Raw genomic sequence first — 24,958 nt, 5'->3', positions numbered from 1 at the left:
CCCAGTATCTTATAAGGCATTTTTCCCTATGATCAGTAAAGCAAATTTAAGCTAACGGTAAAGTCTCTGAGAATACTCTGACATCTGAAACAATAAGAATTTGCTTCAACTTCTTTCTTTATACAGAGCTGAGCAGAACTTTTTAATTTACTGCAGACATAAAATCTGATTTTTATGTGAAGTATGTGCAGTCAGTCTAGTCTAAAACATTTGTATGGCACATACAAACTCATATTTAACTTTTATTTTATTTCAACCGAAGTAAATTTAATTCCACCTTTCATCAGAAAAATCTGAGATAATCAACACAGAAGCCATTTCCACAATTACTCACTTTGTCCTTCACTAAACCATACGCATAACCTGTGTCTTGGGCTATTCATATCAGAACAATGATGAGGAATATTTTCTAAGTATTCCAACAATGCTATTTCAGCTTTCATATTAATGAAAAACTCTCCATGGAGTGGAGGACAAATCCCCTCAGAATGAAAGTTCGGCTCTGATACACTTAGCAACTGGACACTTCCATATACACAAAAAATTTAGGCAAAGGACAACGGAAATACAGGAACTGAGGTGTGGAAAAGCTGTTAACCATTCTGCTCACATGCAAAAGGGAGAAGAACAGAGAATCAGTGACTTTCTCTAACACGTGGGTCCTCTTCTGATTCTCCGTAACATCCTTCCACACCCCAGCAGCACAGTGGAGAAGGCGCCTAATCCCACTACAAGGCTACTAAACACTGAGAAGTACTCATTTTCAAGGAAGCCATGGTACATTTCCTCAGCTGTAATTCATCCTTCTTCTCACACCTCAGAGAAAGGAGGTTTTATTAAGTAGCATTTTCCATTCCAACAGACACGAATCAGGAAAAAGGCCTGTACTTGCATTCAGCGTTTTAAAACACAAATCAGTGACTGGCCAGTACAAGTATTACTACACAAGAAATCAAGTCACTCAAATCCTCTTCATTGTGGAGAGGGGTGAGACTGTGAAGGTTCACAGAATGCTGAGAAGGGGAAAAGGGTCAAAAGCAACATTCAAGGCATACACAAACTGAAGAAATAGGTGCTTTGAAGTCTATACTTTTCCTACCTTTACTATGTGCTATGATATGGAGATAAAAGCCAGTGTGTGTGGGGAAAGTCTTCGCCCAGTGAACTTTTTCTAAACTAAGTTCCACAGTTTTGTTTTTGTTATAAAAAGTAATTTATAACTTAATACCTGTTTCAGGATTCTCAGATCTGTGTTGTTGTTAACATTGCACTTAATTGGCATTATCCATTTTTAAAAAGAAATTAAAAAGCAGCTCTGAACTTTGCTTCTGAGATGGAAGCGCTGTCTCTGAACCAACAATGATTCCTGTCACTCTTGCTTTGTATCTTTCAAGGCCTGAAGTCTTTCTAAGAGGGGCGGATGCGAGTAGTGCCACATTGAAAAGATCCAGTCAGAAACAGGGAATCCTAAATTATCTTTGTTTAGCTTGATCAAAGCAGAATATAGGTCTTTGGCCTTCCCAAGTTCCTTGGCAAATGCATCTGCTTGAAACTCAAATCGTCGGCTTAACACAGTCAAACAAAATGAGAGAACCTGGGGAAAGAAATATATTAAAAATTATTTTAGAATTCAGCTATCTGCAAGTTCCTTACAGTTTCAGTAAATTGTAATTACTGGATGTTCCTTCCCACATCCCACACATCACTGTGGCTGTAGAGTGATCTCACCAAGATTTACCCAGGCCACACCTGAAACTCGGAGTCTTACCCAACACGGAGCACTAAGCCTACTTGTTAAAATGAGATACCAGCCAGAGCCCCTAGAAACGTCAAACTTTCCCCCCAGTCAAAATAAAATCATTATTTAAACAGGATGATACTTTAGTATCTATGTCTTGAAAACAATTTACCTCATTGTAAGGTGAAAAAATGAACTGGAAAATAATCATCAAGCCTATCAGGGTCGGCTGGGTGTCATAGAACCCAAATGCAGCAAAGAGTTCTTTTCGACCAATTAACACAGCAAACAAGAAGAAGCAGAGGAAGGAATTCATCTAGAAAAAGGAAACAACATTCTTGATTAAGATGAGTTTTTCATCTGAGTCTATAACATGGCCTATTCATATTAGATTTGCAGAGAAATGCCACTGAAAAAAAAAATATAGATTACTTTAGAACTAATATACAAAGAGGAACAAACAGCTGGCCTTCACCTGCTTTCTGTAAATGCAAGCAGTAAAGAAACACTTATTATTTTCTGTCAGTGAGCTAAAAAAATGTCTTAAGTAGTGAAAGAATAGGAAAAGGCAAGAAGTCAAGATAAGTGAGGAGGGAGTACAGGGTAGAATCCATTTCCTTGGAATTAAGCACAGGTTCCAAAAAGCTTAAAACCAAACAAAACGTGCAGTGTCCTACTTCTGTTCCTGGAAACAATTCAGGCTTCCATCTAAGCCATGCATACTGTGTACAAGCACTGTGCTTGCCTGGCTTTTCATAGGCAAGAAGCAGGACCATGCTTTAGGAAGTTTTCTGGAGATGGTGATTAGTACCTTTTCAATCAATTCAAGTGGCTGTTTGGTTTTTTTAGAGTAATGTCGAAAGTGCCAGAATCTTGTTTGTTGTTAAAACACATGGGACATAAAACAGAGGCATGGCTGTGGCAGAAAACAAATCAGAAGAATTTGTGAAAATTTCTGGAAGAGAAGATAATATTACAACAAAATAAAGTGGGTCCAAAGATAAAAGTTACATGAGTTAGCAGAGTGGCAAAGGATCATAATAGTTGCTAGTGAGCGGGGATCAACACTGATGTCACAAGCTGAAACTGTCTCAACACAGAAAGTGAGAAGGACCTCACTGCGACGCGCGGAAACAAATTCCGTAACTCCCGGAGAGTTATAAAGCCGTATGTTCATTGCAGCGCTGGGTGCCAGGGGGATCTCTCTCCACAAACTTGCACACCTCTGGCAAAACAAGTGCCTATTTATGATGACCACATGGTCATTAACAGTTCCCGTTACCTTCTTTGCTCCTTCTCAGGTCGCTCCTCACGGAGAAGAGGGTTCCCGGTTAACAGTTCCCGTTATCTGTATGGCTCTAGATGGCTACTTGTCTGCTCCTCCTCAGGTCAAGCTACCCCAATGTCAACATTCAGGAGCCTCTTACCTATATCATATTTTGGTAAACTATTTGCTGCGTGGCAATGCCTGACTGTTATTTTCCATCTCAACTGAAGCGTTCAGTTGCATGGGTAAGCAAAAGCCAGTGTGGAAATGGAAAGATAGATATTTTCTTAAACAGGAGCTTGATAATGATGTTTACAGCCTGAAAAGCTTGCAAGTAGCCTTAAAAAAAGAACAGAATAGCATTCCTGGAATGGTGCATACATGTCAAGAAAGACAGAGTTACAGAAGGTACATAGGGCAGCTAAGAGAAACAACAACAGGCTAGGAACTGGGAGAAAAGAAGGGTGACTGATACCTAGAACCAGACAGATCTACACCAAAGCATACAGTAGACTGTTGATAGTAATTTAACAGAAGGCACATAGCTGTGCCTTGCAAATAAAAGAATTTGAAGCAGGAGGTTTGGGGGAGGAGTTCCCTTGCATTGTGCAATGCCCAGCGGCACACGCAGAGTGAACAGACCATCAGACCTTTTCTACTAAGGCAGGTTGGGCAATCTCTAGAGCCTGCTTCAACATCCACCTCCATTTGGGCATGCACCAAGAACAGCACAATGAAGTTATTACCAATAATCAATGCACTAGGTATGAGAATACAATATAAATAAGAAAGAATGCCCTCCCGTGTCAGATTTCACATTCCTCCATCACATTCCTTCTCAGCCCTGCAAGGAACAAGACTGATAGTGATACAAACCATCCTCCCTCCTCACAAGCAGTCCTCTCCTTATCTGTTCTCCCTTTGATCTTTCCTCATCAATAAACGATGTCTGAAGGACAGCCAGTATCGTTTAATCAAGGACATATATTCTTCTTGGTTAATGGACAGTGCACCTGGCTGAGGAATGAGTATACAATTGTGCCCTGAGTTGAACCAATACCTTAAAAGGAACAAATGAAGAGGATGTTCCCCAAAGGACCCTCGTAAGGCCACCAGAAGAACTAGCGCAAGCGCAGTAAGTTGTGATGCAAAGGCAAGAAGAATGACCTAGCATAGTGAGGTAATCTGTTACATGTGTACTAGGTAGGCCAGATTTTGTAAAATTCTTGTATAAATAGTGCAACTTCTCTCCTGGTCGGTGTGCTTGATCTGTGGAAAATCCACCGAGCACCCAGGTCTGAACACAGTATCTCTCCTGAGTGTGTGGAATTGGTTCATTGCATGCCAGGCACAAATCTGCTTTTTGGACAATGGGAAGTCAGACACATAGCCTCCTCAGAGACAATGACAAACCCCTGAAAAAATGCAGGCTGGGAGGCAGGATACATCTAGTCCTATCCCTAGCACAGGGATGGAAACAGACCTTCAGAGAAGGCCCTGAGATTCAAACAGAGAAGGAAAATGTGTTACAGAGCAAGAAAAATCTGCCCCAACTTCAGAAGGCTGCTGAGATGAATTAAAATGACATCAGATATGCTTTCTTCAATGCTTTGTACCAACCAGACGGAGAAAGGAAGGACAGAAAGGCTAGTGCATGTTCACTGTCGATACAGCAAAGAAAAAAAAACAAACCAACTTTCTGTCTCAGAGCATAAGTATATTGTGTGAATGTGCACTTACAAATTTGGAAACACTAGTAATTACATAATGCTCCAGGAAAACCACCAGTTTATCACAACTTACCTGGCTGATGATAATATTTTTGACAGTGTGACCTAGTTTCCAGTGACCCAATTCATGACCAAGTACAGCCAGAACTTCTTCATTTTTACATCCTTGTTTCTTATTCTGAAGGAATAACAAAGCAGAAGTAATAACAGGTATGACTGAACACAACTGAATAAATTCCTTAATTATTAGTTTGTTTTTTCCCAGGTAACTTATGTGCCCCTAGATCAGGCCATTCCCTTCCACCAGCAGACACACATAATTTCTTACTGAGCCTTTTTGAAGAAGATATTTGCAAAAGAATAAACATTTAAGTTCAACAAGATTTCTACCATGAGGCAGTGTTCTCTTATTCCTATGTATGCAGACATGCCTATGCAAACCTGGAAGAACCTGGAAGATTTGCCTTCCAAACTCCCTCCCTACCATCCCTTGATCTCATCATTTCTTAACAAAAGGCATTACAAGGGAAGCAGACACTCAGAGCCACAGGCTTTCAACAGAGAATTGAGAGCTAAGTCCTGTCTCTATTTATTTCAACACTTGACATGTAGCCTCCCTCCCAAGGCATTACTGTTCCTTTAAAAACCATTGCTGCTCTTTGCAACAAATGCTAGAAATTTCCTAAAGCTATCACCAGGACATCTGCACTTTCAGAGGAACATCAGCAAGTCAGAAGCAAGCAGGTGGGCTTGGTACTGAGAGCATAGCTGAAGAACCTGGTGAAATGGAACAAATGCTTCTTCTTATGACTAGAGCAGGCAAGATCAAAATCCCTTCCTTTCATGACCCACTTCTGCAGTACGCCATACCAAACCCTGGATGAAGAGAATTTCACCACCAACACAGTTACAAGAAACAGAAGCTGGACTGAACAGCAATCTATACATTGGCCTAACCCTAGGCTGCATGAGGCAACTCTTTTTTCTCACAATTACTCCTTCAGGCTCTTCAGAAAGTATTCCATCAGTTTTAACCACCCCTGCGCTCTCCTGAAGACACAAAAGCTGTTACAGCAGACTGCTGATGTGCAGCTGCGCACCAGTGGAAAGGACAACAAAAGGCCATCATCTTGTTCTTGACCAGAGCCGGGAGGATGCACATGTGGAATCTCTATGCGTGCGCACAGATGCACGCCCCTCGCACCAAAATTCTTGCACCAAAATTCTTGCATGTAGTACAAGGCACACAGATGACACACTGACAGTCAAAACATTTCCTTCAAAGGGGAGCTTCAGTGTGGCAGTCCCAAGAGAAGCAACATGAGCTAAAACGCTAAGCAGGTCCCTCATTCAAACGATTACAAGGAAGGTCTGTCTTTTACATGCAGGCAAGCAATGTTTTGCTAAAGCCCTTGTGGATTTTCTTTGGTGCTATCTGCACAACTCAGCCCCATAAATTCCACTCAGCAGCTCAGGGATACGATGGGTTTGAAATCATTAGGGTTTGGGTTTCAGCATCTCATACAGGACTTTTAAAATACGTTCAGCAAACGTAAGGGAATACCTCACCAATAAGTTAATGTAAATAACACAATGAAAAACAAAGGTGAACTCACTTTGTTTTTAGTCTTTGTCTCTTCATTCTCACCATCTTCTCCTTCTGCTGGCTCTTTGTTCAACGCAGAATAATCTTCCAGGAGGGTGTCGAAGAGTACTATCCGCTTATTCTTGAAGAATCCATAGAAATATGCATTGCTATGAGAAGAACGCTTAGAACCTGATGGGGAAAATTTACATTAAAGAGCATGATCCGAATAATCCCATGCACTGAAGACTACATAATATTACACAGAACAGATTCTTCCAAAAAAATTCTCAAAGTCCCCAAATTGAATGGTAGACAAAGCAAATGAGTTTGCAGGTTGAAGCATATTTTTATATGAGCTAAGTAGTGATGATGTAAATCACTGATTCCAACAGAGAAATAACTTTTTCATCTGTAACATGTAATCACTAAAATCACTCAAAACATAAGAGCAGTCACGTGAAGATCTAATATCCAGAAGAAAAGCAATTTCTATTGCAATATCAGGTTCAGAGTGGAAAGAGCATTCTGCATGGAACATGTGCTGCCCTCCTGGAAAAGGACCTGTGACAAATATGTTTAGATTTTTTTCAATGTGCCAGCAAAGATGATTCAAAACAGGTAAGGACGAAGATGTTAGGAACAGATAAGGAGAAGATGAAGTGATGAGCTGCAGATATCAGGCAGTCCCTCTAAATTATTCTTCTTTGAAGTAGCCAATTTTTTACAGATACTTTTACGTAGATCAGGTGAATTGTGGACTGTTTCTACTATCAATATATTTGGGGCCAAGAAACTCATCTCTTTCCACGGAACATGGACTGTTTCAGTTGATTAAAAAGCTGTCTAGATCAAACCAGCTGTCAAAAGTTTGCCTATTTTTGCCTATGGACAGGAGCTGTTGAAACATCAGGACTGAAAGATCTCTACGATAGAAGAGGTGGACTGCTCTGGCTTTTGCAGCAAAAGATAAAATACTTCAATAAGTATTTATTTTATAATAATACTACTATAAATGTATGAACTGCATAAACTCCCTAGGCACAAAATATTCCTTGTTCCATTGCAAGCCAACCCATAGTATGGTCATGGTAACCTTCAGCACCAAACCAAGACAGATCAAAGGAGGACAAGGCCAGTCAGAGTATGAAGCCTTACCATCCAGTCCCTTCTCAGTGAAGAAATCTGAAGAGCCACAAGCAATGTTCCCTTTCATTTGTGTATCATAAAAAACTTCATCCTCCACTAAGTGTTGGTAGAGAAGGAACCTTTGTAATCTGCCTGTTACAGAACAAACCCTGAAACTAAAGGACTTGGTTTCACATGTTACTAAGAAGTCAGTTCTGGAGCGGGAAAGGCCAAGACAGTGCAGAGAAACACTGGCAAAAAGATGTTCACACATGCAGTTCCCAAGGGAATGGTGCTGGCTCAACACTCTTAAGGGTGAGGGAAACGAAAATGAGGGTCTGAGTCTCCCTCCACTGCAGATCACTGCCAGTAAATGCAGACATGCTCAAGGAGCCAGTGTAGTAGTACACTCCACAGCTGGCAGAGTACCAACAACTGGCTCATGGGACTTTCACCGCAGTTACAAGCTAGGATACAGCCACCAATCCATATGGGAAAAACTTACCTATTTGACAAGCCTCTGTACTGACTCGCAAGCTTGAAAAGCTTCAGCTTTGCTAAGACAGAGAGGAGTTTCTTGGGTCCCAAGTATATCAACAGTAGTAGTTCCTGGCTGCACAAAAGCAGAGCACTGGCTGGGTTTGGCCAGCCCAAGATTTCGAAAGCCACAGCTTCCAGGCTACACAAAGCCTTCATCACCCTCTTACAGCAAAATTCTACCATTTCAGCTCTTTATGCTGCCTCATACTGCTTTCACCAAGGCAATAAAAACACCCCTGATCCTCACAGATGGGGCACAAAACCATAACAAAATTTGGGAAAGTCACGGAAGCCAAGTTCAGAAAGGAGCAAAATGAGTATCAGCAGAAATGTCAAACAGTGAAGTGCTCCATGAACACCGAAGTGGAGAGGAAGTGACATGGCAGCTGGCATGCTCCATGCCATATTCCATGACCGAAGAAAAGCAGACGAGAAATTCATTACTAGAAAGTGAAAAAAAAAAAAAATCACAGTCTCAATTAGAAGGTAGGAATCCATCCAGCCATACCATAAGAAACCATGCGTGTGAACTGAACATTCTAAGAAGGAATATGTGTTCTTAACTTTCATAGCTTTTTCAACTGTTTCACCAAGGACTTTGAGGCAATTAATGCTAAACTGAGACTAGAAAAGTTAAAAAAAAAACACAAACAAACAACCTTTTCTCTCTGGTTTTAAGTTCTAAAAGTGGAATCTTGCTTGCTGCTTCCATTTCTGCCTGTGCTATGTATTGCCATTCCACAGAGCCAAGACAATGCTTCCAATGAGATGCTGAATTAAGGCTGTATATTCAACTTTACTTTTCTGACCCCAAGGCACAGAAAGGAAAATGGTACAGACATCGACAAGTATTACAATAGCTGAGGAACTGTTTAACATCTTTATCAATGACCTGGATGAGGGAATTGAATGTACCCTCAGTAAATTTGCGGATGACACCAAGCTGGGAGGCTGTGTCGATCTGCTCAAGGGTAGGGAGGCCCTTCAGAGGGATTGGAACAGACTGGATCGTTGGGCTGAGGCCAATGGCATGAGCTTTAATAAGGCCAAGTGCAGAGTCCTTCACTTGGGGTATAAAAACCCCAAGCATCGCTATAGGCTCGGGGAGGAGTGGCTGGAGAGCTGCCTGGCGGAGAAGGACCTGGGGGTGTTGGTTGACTACCGGCTTGATATGAGCCAGCAGTGTGCCCAGGTGGCCAAAAAGGCCAATGGGATACTGGCATGTATCAAGAATAGTGTGACCAGCAGGAGCAGGGAAGTGATCCTGCCCCTGTACTCGGCACTGGTGAGGCCGCACCTGGAACATTGTGCCCAGTTTTGGGCCCCTCGCTTTAAGAGAGACATTGAGCTCCTGGAGCGAGTCCAGAGAAGGGCAACTAAACTGGTCAAGGGGCTGGAAAATAAAACTCATGGGGAGCAGCTGAGGGAGTTGGGGCTGTTTAGCCTGGAGAAGAGGAGGCTGAGGGGAGACCTGATTACGGCCTATAAATACTTGAGAAGGGATGGTGGGGAGGTGGGGGAAGGGCTCTTTACATCAGTGATGGGTGATAGAACAAGAGGAAATGGGTATAAGCTTAGTCAGGGGAGGTTCAGGTTGGACGTTAGAAAGAATTTCTTCTCTGAAAGGGTTGTCAGCCACTGGAATAGGCTGCCCAGGGAGGTGGTTGAGTCCCCATCCCTGGATGTGTTTAAGAAAAGGGTGGATGATGTACTTAGGGATATGGTTTAATGGGGATTAGGGACAGTTGGACTGGATGATCTCTAAGGTCTTTTCCAACCTAGAAATCTATGAAATCTATGAACATAAGCAACTGTGGATGCTACTGCATCCACATCAAAGCTAAAAATCCACAAATTCAAAATTACAGTCTTTATTAAAAAAAAAAAATCTCACCTTCAACAACATACACCTTAGTCAGTGGGAAGTCAATGCTCTTTGCCATTGTTTCGATTTGTTGCTTGAGCTCTCCCTCAGGAAGTGGAATGAATTTATCAAACAAAGGTGCAATATAGTCTGCATAGATTGTAACAAGCACCTGCAAACACATACAGATATTAAAAACAAGGCATACTGTGTTTAGTACTAAACGTGGATCATGAGCAAGTACAAAAAGAGGGCACAATTTCAGAAAAAACACGTGATAAAGCAGAGTGCTGTGTGAAGTGTGAAAAAAGCAACACTTAAGTCATGAAAGAGAAGCCTAAGAAAGAAAACAATCATGATTTCCTACCCAGGTATTCCTAAAAATTTTCTTGATGATTCACTCCAGTCAAACCAGAAAGTCTGAACCTGACATGAGAATTAAGGATTGACTGACCCAAATTTACTGTTAGGCTAATGTGGCAGGCTTTATTACATTAGTCAGGTAATAATTCTTTTACTTGTTAAGGTGCTCTTTTCATGTAAAAATGAGTCAATATATACAACAGTACTTCTGTAATTTCTTCCTTGGGTGAGCAATGGTTACCGTATTGAACAAAAAGACAGCAGAGCACTATATTGAAATAGAAAATACAAAATACAGACCTCAGAGCTTAACTAATGTGAAATCTTGTATTTTATCCACTTAATACTGGAGTGACTTCATCAGTTGAAAAATAAACATTCAAAAAGCTTTGGAATAGATACTGGAAATACAGCACTATGTGGTGATAGGTGTTCCTTTTTCTTAGATACAGAAAGGGCACAAGGACAACTGCCAGCAGTTTGGCAAGGCAGAACGTGCCTTGGTCAGTAATATTTCCACTGGGCTTTTATCAAACACCAGTTCTCAACTGCATTGCTTTGTATTGAGACAAGTGGCAATTTTCCATTTCTGGTTCTGCTGGTACAGCTGCTTTTATACACTGAGTTGGTCACTGACATTTTTAGGGCTTATATTAAAAGGATCTTTCTGCATACATCATAAGAATATGATGTTTTCTACTGTTACTATAAGCTCCGAGGTCTGTATTTTGTATTGTCTATTTCAATATAGCGCTCTACTGTCTTCCTGAACAAGTACACTGAGAGCAAGACATGCTGTTGAAGTTTGTAGACACTACGATTCCCAGGAGATTTAGATTTTTCTCCATTTCCATATTTTTAAACCTCAGCACACTGAGCCACGCAAGTAAGCTAGCACTTGGAAAAAAACACAGCATATTCTTATACTCACCAAGGAAACAACCAATGTGAAGAGCCAGGCATAGATGAAGAAGTAGTCTCCCCCTATTTTAATAATGTAAAGCAGAAGGGATGTCACTGGCAACAGAATACACTGAGTCACGATAAACTTCTTGATAGCATCCTTAAAAAAAAATCCCAGTGTCTGTAAAGAAAGGATATCGGTGATGTTTCCAATATTCCAATCAATATTGATGTGCCACAATGGTTAATGAACTGATCCCTTCAGGGGGTGCACAGAAATAAACCAAGACAAACTGCAAAACAGCAACACCAATGTGATACGGAAATCAGAGTCAGTTAAGGAAAGGCAGAAGAACCTCTCCACCTCCTTTCCTGGCAGCTGTGGCTCTTTACAGCCACACAGACTCCAAGCCCATGCAGATGCACTCTTCTTTACCAAGACCTGACCCAAACCCTCAATTTGTGTTGCACGTATATCCTTCATTAAAGGAGGAAAGAAAAATTTAAGCTTATTTGTCCCTGAATTCCTTTATCATTCTATTTTCTAGACATTATGGGATTTTTAAAGAATAGGAAACTGTTAAGATATACAGCTACTGTAAGATATTTTGTCTTTGAACAGTTGCCTCCATTCATCTTAACTTTCAGCTACCACCAAGCTGGTTGTCTTAACTGGAAATATATAAAAGTTCTATTAAAGATTTTTAGATGTATACTGGGCATTTTACTCCAATCTTCTATTGACATGCAGTTACTACTCATGTAGCTGTCTCAGGTTTTAAAATTAGCATAACTTTAATAGAAGCAATAGAAATTTCAAAGATCTCTACTGCAATGAATCTGACCTAGTGGCTCTGCAACTAGGATGGATTAGACACCCAGCTAGCTCTCCCGGGAATTGTCACTTCAGCACTTTCAGCTGTCTGCAAGGCACAGAACTGAGGGCGTTGTTATGCAAAGATCCTTCTCAACCAAGTTGTATTAAAAAGCCCACACTGTACTAAAGATATGGAACTCGTCCAGAAAGAAAACAAATACTGGTGAAACAGATCTAAATAAGAACATGGTCTGGCTCAGTCTTCCTGCCTCCATAAAAACTGGAAGATGAAACTAACAAATGCCAGAGCATCTCTACCCTTATTAAAATGAGCCAAACAGCTTTATCTCACATCTGCTACTCATCCAAATTTCATTCTACTGTAAAAAAAGACTTGGAACAGAATGTACTGTAGACAACACTAACTGGGTCCAAAAGCAGAAAACAAGACTTATGCTCTGACATGAAATGGCTAATGCTGTGTCCCAGATTGAAGTTCCTGTCCCAAAAGGAACATCACAACAGGTTGGTGAGAGAAATGAAGAAAGTCAGGGCTCATATTAAATGAGTACCTAACGCAAGCACAAATGAAGAGCTGAATTATCTAATTTAGTAAAGACTGATAAAGGAAATCAATAAGTGAAACAAAATGAGGAGGAAAGAAATTTCTCTGTTTTGTTTCATCTGTTGTGTCCATGAATCAGAACTGCCCCTGCCACACAGTGATCCAAAGTTCTCAGGAAGGGCATATGAAGGGCAAAGAACAGTCCATCCAAAAATGAACAGCTGAGGGATGAAACGTTCTTTGTTCCCCTGCTAGAACACACACCTCTCTCTGCTCAGAGCATGGGCTCAAGCAGAGACATCCTGGTGCAGCATGGGTACTTCTGCAACAGCCACAAAGTGTCATTACTCTTATTTTCTTATTTCTAGGCAGCGAGAGTAGAAATGTTGCTAAAACGAAGGATCTTTGGCAGAGGTATGGACACAGCAGCCATCGGACCAGCCAAAGCTGCTGAAGACGCGGGGTCAGTGTCAGCGCCGTGAGCGGTACCTGCTGATTGAAGCCGTGCTTCTCTTCTATGACAAACGTGTTATATAAACTCCACGGGAGGCCGGTCACTGCACTGAAGAGTGTAGCAAGCAGCAGAAATACCAATGACTGAACAATCTAAAAAAAAAAAAAGTGATATTTACTGATCTATACTAACATTAATATTCTGAGTGTTAAAAACCTATTTTATGTCAGTGGTTTAACTGAAACTGGTTAGAAGATGAAGCTAGATAAATTCACAGAAATAAAATGTTTGTGATGATTAGATTACTGATCACCGGAGTAGCTTATTATGTTAAAGAAATTTAAAAAAAATATACTGAGGAAACAGATTTTTAAAAAAAATAAGGACGTGGGACAAGAATTTGGATAGATACCTCATCCACAACAAAGACAACACAAGCAGTAGCCTGAAATTTTTTACCCTTTTACTGTACAGGAACAAAGGAAGATCACAGATAGGATTATTAGTAAAGATCCCAAAGAAGAAGCCCCCAAAAACCCAACTCAGCACCTCGTTTGACTCAAGGAACTTTGAGACTTGTATGTTTTTAACATATAAGGCTAGTTCAATTAGTAAGTTAATTTAAAAGTCACATACTGTTACCAGTTTTCAGACTCAGACAAAATATCTGTTATTTTTACTATATTGTACCTGTAGCGAAATCCCACTTGAAGTAAATGTAAGCTTAAAAATAAACATTATTATAACAGTACAGTTCATGGACCAAACGTTTTCAGTAAAATTTAAAGCCTGCTTACCTCATATTCTGGTCCAAACCCAGCACGACCAGAGATCTGACCAGACAGATTCCAGAGAAAAGGAATTCCTCCACAGAGGAGAATCATCTTGAAAACAAAACCACATACCACAGAGGCAACATGAAACAGGTTTTCCTCTTATTCTACTAAAATTTCAGCATAAGGACCTTTTAAGGGTGAATCAGAAAAGTTTTATAATTAGGATTTTTGCTCCCCTCTGATCTTAGCCATGCCTAAAGGAAGCCTGGAACATCTGGCAATAGTTAGTTTTTGCTTTACAGAAGTAGAGATCAGATCAGGTGCTTTTTTTTTTCCCCTGCTGGGAAACACTAGCATACTCCCAAGCCTATTTACTGTAGACTTTGCTGCTATATTGGCTCAGACATAAGGTACATTCTTCAGAACCCGCATTCCCTACTGCATTCCCTACCCAGGGAACGGCACTCGGAACAAGGCTGTAATTTCACTTTCAGTATTAGCACTGCTTCAAGCATTTTAAGAAAGCTTCATGCTCTCCCCCTGGTGCCTGCCAGCAATGCCTCCTGCCATCCACGCTGCCAAGGAACAGGGAGTGGACTGCTCGGGACACATCATCATCAAGGAACACTGGAGACAGGGCTCCGGAAGCAAGCGCTGACTTAGTTCCAGGCAGGGGTGGTAGTTTTTGTTAAACAGCTTGACCTCCAAATGTTTCACATTTAAATGTCTCATACTGACTTTCTAAGCAAGTGATGCATCACTACATATATAAAGATCAGTTTCCAAGTAGGCAGCCTTCCAGTATGGACACTACCAGTTCTTTTACTTCCTTATGTATTTTTAAGAGGCTTACTCTAGAATCTAACTCTTCAGGTGCATTTTCAGTGTCAGCAAAAGACGGAAAGGACCAAAGAAAACCTGGTTCTCCTTTGCAGGCTACCTGTAAGTTTCAGAGCTGGAAATCCCAGAACTACCAGTCCCGGAACTAAGACAGATGGTGTTCATGCTACTTATTAGTTAAAAAGAAATCCACAGAATTAATGGCTGAAATATATCAAAGCACACTAGTAATCCTGACACAGCTTCTTCCCTTCAATTAACTTGACAGTTAATGAATCATACTTTTACCTACTAAAAGCAAAATGTTGTGAAACTGTCACCCAATTTCATCAACTTTGGCCACGACAGGCTCTTTCAAGTTCAGGCAGTTCCCAAAGCCAATGAAGGATGCAGTTTATGCTCTAAGGAAGTGGCAGACCCAGACAGTAGAGGCCACCTCACTTTTAACTCTGCTGGAATCTGATAATCCCAGGACAGATTCTGACAAACAGAAAGACACAGCTGAACATCACAGAAAGCAGCAATAACTCATCATCACATACATGCAGAGAAGCAGCTGCATGTACCCTGCACATCTGGGGTACAGCTTGGTTGTAGAATAGAATCGTAGAACCATTTAGTTTGGAAAAGACCCTTAAGACCACCAAGTCTAACCTAACACTGCCAAGTCCACCAATAAACCATTTCCCTAAACACCACACCAACATGTCTTTTAAACACATTCAGGGATGATGACTCAACCACTTCCCTGGGCAGCCTGTTCCAATGCTTGACAACTCTTTCAGTGAAGAAATTTTTCCTAATATGCAATCTAAATCTCTCCTGGCACAACTTGAGTAATTTCCTCTTGTCCTATCATTCATTACTTGGGAGAAGAGACCGACCCCCACCTCACTACAACCTCCTTTCAGGTAGTTGTAGAGAGTGAGAAGGTCTCCCCTCAGCCTCCTTTTCTCCAGGCTGAGCAGCCCCAGTTCCCTCAGCTGCTCCTCGTAACACTTGTGCTCCAGACCCTTCACCAGCTCCGTTGCCCTTCTCTGGACACGCTCCAGCACCTCAATGTCTGTCTTGTAGTGAGGGGCCCAAAACTCAACACAGTATTTGAGGTGCAGCCTCACCAGTGCCCAGTACAGGGGGACCATCACTGCCCTGGTCCTGCTGGTCACACTATTGCTGATACAAGCCAGGATGCTATTGGCCTTCTTGGCCACCTGGGCACACTGCTGGCTCATACTTAGGCAACTGTCAACCAACACCCCCAGCTCCTTTTCCACCAGGCAGCTTTCCAGCCGCTCTTCCCTAAGCCTGTAGCGTTTTCTGGGGTTGTTGTGACCCCAGAGCAGGACCCGGCACTTGGACTCATACAATTTGCCTCGGGAATGAGAAATGTATGCAAAAGCTGTCTGAAATCTAATGAGAAATAACGGCCTTAGTTACAACCACACCACTGCTGCAGCCACCAGACTGGAGGTATTCTCCTCATTAGGGAAAACGCCGCAGCCACGACAGCGTAAGGGCATGCAGGACACGGTTTGTACAGTTTGTCTTTTTTTTGTTGGGTTGATCGCAGTAAGTGGAACAAGCAGGCAGGTTTTTTTGGAAACACAAGCTCTTCTTCCACTCTGACATGAAACCAGCAGACTTCAGTACCACTGAGAACAAGTCTTCAAATATCTGAGACGTGTATCAAGTCTGGAGGTGTTGGTAGCGCAGACGAAAGGTCAGAGTGAGCTGGATACTCAGCGTCTCTGCCAAGTCCATGGCACACAGCTAGGAGTTCTCAATGTTTCACAAGCTATTGTGTCAAGAGATAATCACACTAGTTCTCTATCTCTACCGTTTGGACTGCTCAAAAGGGAATGACTACCACTCAAAGCAGTCCAGCTGCTACCTAATTCAGATCTGAACTTTATTCCACGCTTGTATTTTTTTTCAGTGTACAGTGACATTACTGAGCAGGAGCAGCTTTATATGTCTCCAAGACTGTCTATTTTTTTAGACCAGTTAGTGCACTTGGTAAAGGGCTATTACCTAGATCTTTTTCTTCTGATCTTTAAAACATACCACAAAAAAAGGTACCATAAGGATGTTTTCCAACTCTCAGTTTTCCAAGAAAACCACTTATCCTGGGATGACAATGGATTTGGGGGTGGTGGGGGTGGGATTTCCATTCAAGTGTAATTTTCTCTTTGCAGGAATAAAATAATCAGAGAAATCTGAGGGTGTGCTTTCCTAGGAAGAAGGGAAGATAAGAAGTGTCTTAACCAGCAACATAATTTTAAAGGACAGGAATTCTAAACACCAGGGCAGCAGAGAGGACTAGCTGTGGAGATCTGCCAAAGCTATGATATACTTCCCCTACATCATTCCGAATGGGATCTGAGTGTTCAACCACAAACACAAATTTTGTGGCTTTAACACAAAACTCATTACGGAAACTCTACAAATGGCAGCCTTTGAGATGCCCATGGCAATACTGCAAAGAAGGAAGTGGCCAGTCAACGCCCAGCACCAAGAGAAGTCATGTAAAATGATCTACAGAACTGGATGAAGAAACCCTGCTGCAGGGTTGACTGGACATTAGGGATACTATATGGTTGTAGATTACTCAGCTCTAGCTAAATAATACTTATATTAAAGGAGCCATAATGAAGAAACGAGATGTAGGAGCCACTGGACTTGGAAGCCTTACCTTGTTTCCACAAAGCTCTGCAACCTCTGTAGCAAATCTGTGAATGCAGGCAAAGCTTGGATATCTAATAGCTTGCAGGCCCACTAGCAATCCTCTTGGGACAGCTCACTCTGAATCTCAAACTCAAGAAGTTCTGGGATAGAGAATCCCAAGACCACAACCCATCAAGCCCAAGTAGGAACACTAACTTCATGTTCAGAAGATGAAAACCACTGACAATACTAGCAAAATATGGGCGTATAGAATCTCAGCTGACTGCTGAGACCTCTTTACTCAGGCCAGTGCTCAATTAATTAGCTGGGAGCTCTAACTCACTTATTCCATGTTTATTAACTTGGCTTTTGTTCATCAGTGTCACTGCAACCAATTAAGAACCAGCAGCAGCAGTTGGAGACACAACTGTTTCCCAGCTGTTTATCACAATCACGGCTGAAACAGCAGAACAACATATAAGCTAAGATGCTTTGACTGGTTTTGACTGCTGCTTAGGAAGCACCAGGAGAGTCTGGGTTTTGTGGCTCAGTTGTGGAAGACAGCTGGATGCAGTAATTTTTCTAACAGATCTATCAGCTGCCAAAATCATTGTGGAACTGTTACTACAGTAACAAGGACAGAATAGAAAGAAAAGGTCATGAGAGACAGAGGCTGTGCTTTTCCCACGCAGGCACAACCACAGAATCACTGAATGGTTTGGGTCAGAAGGGACCTTTAAAGGTCATCTGGTCCGAGCCCTCTCCCACGGGCAGAGACATCTTTCACTACATCAAATTGCTCAAAACCCCACCCAACCTGGCCTTGAACACTTCCAGGGATGAAGCATCCACAACTTCTCTGGGCAACCTGTCCCAGTGTCTCACCACCCTTATCATAAAAAATTTTTTCCTTATGTCCAATCTAAACCTCCCCTCTTTCAGTGTGAAACCATCGCCCCTTGTCCTGTCATTACAGGCCTTGGTAAACAGTCTCTCTCCATCTTTTTTGTAAGTCTCCTTTAAGTATTGAAAGGCCACATTAAGCCATTTCTTCTCCAGGCTGAACAACGCCAACTTTCTCAGTTTTTCTCCATAGGAGAGGTGTTCCAGCCCTACAGCCATTTTTGTGGCCCTCCTCTGGATCTGCTTTGACAGGTCCATATCTTTCTTGCACTGGAAACAACAGAGCTGGACGCAGCACTGCAGGGGGGTCTCAGGAGAGCAGAGCAGAGGGGCAGAATCCCCTCCCTCGCCCTGCTGCCCACGCTGCTTTGGATGCAGCCCAGGATACAGCTGGGCTGTGAGCACGCATTGCCAGCTCATATCCAACTTTTTGTCCACCAGTACCCTTAAGTCCTTCTCTGCAGAGCTGCTCTCAATCAATTCATCCCCAGTCTGTACTGAAACTGGGGATTGCCCCAGCCCAGGTGCAGGACCTTGCACTTGGCCTTGTTGAATTTCATGAGGTGTGCACAGGCCCACTTCTCAACCCTGTCAAGGTCACCCTGAATGGCATCCCTTCCCTCTTGCGCATCAACTGCACCACTGAGCTTGGTGTCACCTGCAAACTTGCCAAGGGTGCGCTCAGTCCCACTTAATGATGAAGATATTAAATAAAGGGTCCATACTTGGACAAATATGAGGGACACCACTGGTTTCCACTCAGATGTTGAGCCACTGACTGTAACTCTTTGGATGCAGCCATCCAGTCAGTTCATTATCCATCTAACAGTCCATTTGTCAAACCTGTGCCTGTCCAATTTAGTGGCTAGAACGTTGTGGCGGACCATAACAATAGCAGGCCTGGGAGAAGATAAGCACAGGCTGCTGATACAGCTCTTGATTTAGCAGGGCACTAGATTCATTGGCAAAAGAGGCTCATTTCAATCGTATATTTTCCTTAAAAACAACAAAGGAAGCTGTTTTGGCTAAAGCTCTTGAAACCAAGATAAAGTTTGAGAACCTTATGACTTGTTGCACCTGCTAGGTCATAGCATCTCACTCATTCCACTAATCCACTGTCGGACCATAGCTTCATTTTCCGAATGAAATACTGCCTCTGAAGTAGGTCAAAACCACAGCTTTTCAAATTCACCCCAAAAATGCCTGGAGTTCTACTCAGTGTACCGAAAAGCCCAACAAGAACATAACAGCTATACTGACACATACATAACAACATTTTCACAAGTTCATACAAAACGGAACATTGCACAGGTTAGGCTGCACAAAAGAGACCAGGAAACGCAAAAGTCAAGAGGGGCCACAACTCTTAAGTACTGGTTTCGCATCACAGTTACACAGTTACATGACTTACACTAATTTAAAATACTATTTTCATTATCTTTTATAATTGACTTTTTCATTTCCTTAAGTTCATCCGGTAGTAGATCATAGTCTAATTAAGTTTTGCAAGGCCATGCATTTCAGGATTCCTTTTTGATCCAGCTGTGCTACTGATGAGCAGTGCATTTCAGCAGTAAGTCAGAAAACGTTTCTCTTACGCCTGTTTGTGTATCACACATGTAAATCCTTTGTTTTAACTCAATAGCTCTGTATTTTCATACACAGGAACATTACTCACTTAGTGTAACTGTTCTTACACTTAAAAGGTATCCACTGGTACTCTTCCTGTTCTCAAAGGCTCTTCTTTCTACATTCTTCTTAAATTTTATGTAAAAATGAAGTCATTGCATCCCTCCAAACACAGGAAAAGGTCTGTATTTATTGTAACGATTTAAAATAATTCTAATGTTGCTGAATTATTTGGCAGTGGAAACCATAAGTCAGCTGTGCCCCTAAAACATGATAACATAACATGGATTGTAGTTGTGCAGTATGACTCAGCACTGCCTAAATTATGTGCTGAGTAATTCCTTCCTTTTATATGGCAAATACAGCCACAAACCAGAAACACAGAATCTCAGGCCTTCCAAATTTCAGTGTTTGACACAAGACGCCAGAATGCCAACAGTGCAGCTGCACAGGGTCACTAAGAGCCAACGTATTTCACAGTTTAAGTCCATGCAAAGTGTCATCGAACGCGAGAGCAGCTCAGGTACTTACAGTGCCCTCCACCTCTGAGTACAGGCCTGACCAAAAGCTGAAAGTACTTTTGTCCAGCTGATACAGACGAGATTTTTCAAATGTTTCTGAATCCATGATCTGTCCTAATTCTTGTGGTACATGTGTTGTTGTTCTATACACCCGTCTCTGAAAAATTGAAAAAGAAACTTGAAATCGAGTCTACATCCAATAGTTTTAAGGAGATAAATAAGATCTAAAAGTAACACGTAACATGATCCCACAGAAAGTTTAAAGAAAAAAAAATCCATAAATTAACAAATATTCCTAAATTCCTGTTTTCTATCAAGTTCCAAATATAAAATTGAAGCATAATTATGTCATAACCAGAAACTGAGTTGCCTATTTATTAATTTATGTTCAACATAGTTACTAAGTAAAGATCACACAAAGTCAGTTTTCCACAGGATATGACTTACTGCACCACAACAACCACTACGCTGAGTTTGAAACTCAAGAGCAGATCCTCACCTGCAAACCACGCGACTCCACCAGAACACAGACCTGCCATGTGCCTGCACGAACCAGGTGCTATTTTCGCTTCTGGTGGAGAACTCTCCACTTAAAAATTTTTAAAAAGTAGAAGCCATTATTTCATCCACCGCCATGACTTGTTTCAGCACATTTATCCCTTCCCAAAGGAAAAGCTCCTTCTCTTTGTCACCCCTCTGACTGGGAGCGTGGGGCTGCGGTCTCACGGACGGGGCTCCCAAGAGCGCGCAGCACCGCTCCCCGCGCTCCCGGCAGGGCTCTCCCAGCCGTGCCGGCTCTGGCGGGGACAGAGTTAATTTTTTCCGAGCTGCCTGCGCGGTGGCCGCTCCGCAGTGGCGGCCAAGGCGGTGCCGGTAACACCGCAGCGTTCCGGCCCCCGCCCGCAGCGCCCAGGCGCTCCCCGTCTCCGCGTCCCAGCGAGCGCGCTGGGCGCACGGGGGGCCGGGCGGCGAGAGCCAGGAGAGCCGACCGAAGCGACAGATACGTCACGTCGTACGTCACACTCCGCGACAAAAACCGCAGCAGAGGAAAGAACTGATGATTGCACAGCCCACTGGGGTCCACAGCATCACCCGACTACAGGCTGCTACCAGGGCTGCTGATGGCCATCTTCGGAGAGACAGCCCTCTAGTTACAGCATTTTCCCAGGGTCTTGGGCCAATCTCAGCAGCAAGCCATGGCATTTGTCTTCCTTCCTGCTTCTGGTGTCTACAGCACTAACATTTTATCTTGACGGCTTGATAGATTTGGCCTACTTTTCCCCAGCTTTTGCATATATGAGGCTGCTGGTGACCTGCTCTTGTCAGATGCCCAAAACTGATATAGTAACCCAGTAATACTGTTAATTTCATCTGTCCTTGCTAATAATTTTTTTAGCCCTATGAAGGATGGATGGAAAAGGCTTTGAAAGATGGCACATTGGTATCTCCCCATCTTGGATCCCTGCCTCTTGGCAGCTTGGCTTGTGAAGCAGGTCTGCTGTTCGTTGCTGGGTCTAGAGCAGCAGGCACAGAAATGGCCCAGGTAGAACTATCTATTTTTAAACTGATTTCTGCATCAGCAGAAATAGGAAGCCAATCTATGACTCTACAAGAACATCATATCCCTCCCATACACTCTCCCACACCGAGCTCACATCCCATTTCCCTGAGGTGGAAGCTTTACTCAGAGAAATCAGCTCCAGGGGGATAAATTTCCTAGAATGTGCATTCAGCGGGGAGGGTGGGACTGCTACGGCGGCTGCTGCTCGGAGACCGGCCGGGCTCATCAGCTCGGGGCGGGGGGGGAGCGACGGCCTCGACTTCCACTCGGGAGCTTTCTCATCGCTCTTCCCACTCTCCCGCTTGTTCTGGGGAAGGAGGATGGAGCTGCTGGGTGGGTGCTGGGCCGCCGGTGACCCCACGGCACGGCGCAGCTCAGACCCTTCCGCGAGCTCACGGAACTCACCGGTGCGAGTGCCCGCCCCGCGCCGCGAACGAGCGGGTGCCCTGCCCGGCTCACCCGCAGAGCAGCCGGCCCGGCCCGGTGCGACCGCGCGGACCGCAGCGGGCGGAGATGCCGAGTGGTGCCCTCCGGCTCCGAGCCGCTGCCCGGGGGCACCGGCGGGCACGGCAAGTCCTGTCGCCGCCTCGGGCGGCTCTCCCGGCGGCGAACCGCTTCCACCGACGGCTCGCGGGTGAGCGGGGCCAACACCGCGCCCCAGCGCGCCGCTTCGGCCGGGCCAGGCCCCGGCCCGCCTCAGGCAGGCGGCGGACACAGCCGGGCCCGGGCCCGGGCCCCGGCCCCGCTCCGCGCCCGCACCGCCGCCCCCCACGTGAGGCCGGGCCGGGCCCCGCACAGCCCCGAGCCCCGCGGCGCCGGCCCCCGCCGGAGCCCCCGCCGACCTGCCGGTGCGCCAGGAAGGCCTCCCAGAGGTAGACGGCCCAGGAGAACAGCAGCACGGAGCAGAAGATGCGCTTCTCGGCGGGCAGCTCTGCCCACAGCTCGCCCTGCAGCGCCATGGCCCCGCGCCGCTCCCGCGCGTCCCGCCGCTGCGGCGCCGCCTGGCGGCCGGGAGGAGCCGCGGGGCGGGGCGGGGCGGCGCGCGGAGGAGCGCGGCTCGGGCGGCGCCGGTGCCGGTGCCGGTGCCGGCGCCGGCTCTTCTCCGGGAGCAGCGGGAGCGGGCGAGGCGACCGCCGCGGTTGACTTCCCGGTCCGAAGCCCGCGGGACTGGGCCGGGTCTGCTCCCGGGACGGCGGCGGTGAGGGGGGGCTTCGGCGGAGCCGCCGCTCCTGCGGGCACCTGGAGCAGGTGGAGGAGCCGTTGGGAGCTGCTGGTGGTGGTGGGCACCCACCAGCGCGTTCGTGCTGGATGCCGTAGCTGCGCAGAGCCTCCCCTGTTGCTCAGCTGCAGAGATGTGAGGACCGATGTTACGGAAATTCCTTCCCCTGACAATGACGTCAGTCTTTATGGCGAGGAAGTGTATTCACTTCGTCAATACGTACATTAGTTCGCTGCAATGTGATGAGGTAGTGGAATTTTTCTGGAGGCTTTGGTACTATTCACGCTGAAGTAAAACAAACTAAAGGATAGCCCAGCCCTGGAAATAAGGGCTTCACTTCTCGGAGGCTTAGGGCTGCCCATGAAGTATAAAGGATGCCCCAGGAAAACCCCCAAAACCCTCCCAGCGTCGTCTGGCATAGTGTTCCAGTATCGTCTGGAGACAGGTAACTCCACGAGGCTGGCTCCGGGATGTGGATCAACAGACAAGCAGCAGAACGCTGCAGAAACACCGTGGCTTTGCGAAGTTTTACCGCGATTAGTCACCAGCACCACAGCTGTTAGCGACCAGTCAAATCATGTAACTGAACGTGTGGAGGGTGTAAGAACCCCGCGTGAAACCACCGTCGGGGGTGCCCTGTTTGGCTGGGTCACCCCATGAGCACAGATAAATATTTACCCTTGTAATTCCATACTTTGCATCCTGATCTCCCCTCAGCTGGCGCAGGCCAGTTGCTGACACCAGCAAGCCGTGCTTTCCCTGCTCACCAGAGCAAGACTCAAGGCTTGCTCAGAAACCCAACCGGAGCTGCGATCACAACAAATTTAAATACTTCTTCTGGAGGCTGGACAGGGCTGCAAGACTGGGGCAAAGGGTGTTGAGGGGCAGAGCATGAACAAGATCAGATGAACCAGGTGAAAGGAAAGACCCTTTAGGAGTTCTGGCTCATCTGTGCAGCCGTTCTGGCACTCCAGCCTGCAGTTTGACTCAGCCAAAGCGGATCCCACAGGTACCCAGAGACAGCAGCAGGCCAGGGCCCACTCAGTGATGCGCAGTACAGGCAGGAAAAAGTTTGTCTCCACCTGACTCCAACCATGAGGACACAGCTTGACCAACATGGAGGAGGACGCTGAGATTTTTTTTTGTGGGCCTCCACATGCACCAGGTCTCCTGCATCCTGAATCACAGAGAGGACATTGACAGTGTACACCGACAGGCCCAGCTCATGGAACAACCACCCCAGGAAAGGCAGAGGAGTGGCTTGATAGCAATAGAGTAGAATTGGTTGGACAAGGGGCAAACCTAACACAGTTCCCAAGTGAATCTGATCAGATCAATCAACACACTTCCGAACTTGTCCAGGCACTTTCTAGCAGCAGAGTGGCCATAGGAACCTCACCTAGTGGAGGTCAAACTCCTGCAGTTTCCCCATGGGGTTGTTGTTATCCCTCTCAAATGTCTTTTCTGTAAGGCAAAGAATAGATGGGCAGCAGGTACTGAGTGGAGCAAGCTGTGATTCAGCTGTTGGAGATGCTCCAGCCTGAGACCACCTGGGCCTGGTTTGGAGGTATCACATTGCTTAGCACAGCGCTAGGTCACTGAGGTAGCCTTCAAGTGATCTGGTGGTCTGTGCTCAGAAGCAGTATTAGGTATCGGCTCTGTGCACTGCAGAGGGGTCCCTGCTTGGGCAGGAAGACGATGACAGCCCCCTCCCTTGCACAACAGGAGCAGGACATCATTGGCTGCAAACTTGACCCGGAAAGTGCTGTTTTGAACCAAGGATGCTCTAGAAAGTGCAGTAAAACTTGATGTCTGCCCACTGATGTCTGTAGAGTTGTTAGTACACGTACATGGGAAGGACTCTAAGCTCAGCCATAGTGAGGGGGAGTTT

The 24,958-nt window shown here is 44.7% G+C and overlaps 1 protein-coding gene across 1 annotated transcript; it reads right to left on the bottom strand.

The window, feature by feature from the left end:
- Nucleotides 1-817: 817 nt before the first annotated feature.
- ZMPSTE24 (zinc metallopeptidase STE24) lies at nt 818-22,807 on the bottom strand. Its single transcript, XM_086625985.1, has 10 exons — nt 22,691-22,807; nt 20,298-20,444; nt 13,752-13,838; nt 12,990-13,106; nt 11,147-11,299; nt 9,883-10,024; nt 6,352-6,512; nt 4,809-4,913; nt 1,911-2,054; nt 818-1,594 (listed from the first exon to the last, which is right to left on the bottom strand). Exons 1-10 carry the CDS (start codon nt 22,805-22,807, stop codon nt 1,370-1,372), a joined length of 1,398 nt encoding a protein of 465 aa, XP_086482111.1. The 3' UTR covers nt 818-1,369.
- Between the last annotated feature and the right edge of the window lie 2,151 nt (nt 22,808-24,958).

Source organism: Tauraco erythrolophus, chromosome 24 (genome assembly GCF_009769465.1).
Source record: "Tauraco erythrolophus isolate bTauEry1 chromosome 24, bTauEry1.pri, whole genome shotgun sequence".
Lineage (NCBI taxonomy): Eukaryota > Metazoa > Chordata > Aves > Musophagiformes > Musophagidae > Tauraco > Tauraco erythrolophus.
This window is presented reverse-complemented; position numbering and strand designations above follow the sequence as displayed.

Coding starts and splice junctions, on each gene's coding strand:
- ZMPSTE24 (XM_086625985.1), bottom strand. CDS start 22,807: ATGGCGCTGCAGGGCGAGCTGTGGGCAGAGCTGCCCGCCGAGAAGCGC. Junction 13,107..13,751: donor GGTTTGGACCAGAATATGAG/GTAAGCAGGCTT, acceptor TTTTTTTTTTAG/ATTGTTCAGTCATTGGTATT. Junction 1,595..1,910: donor TTTTTTCACCTTACAATGAG/GTAAATTGTTTT, acceptor TTCTTTCCCCAG/GTTCTCTCATTTTGTTTGAC.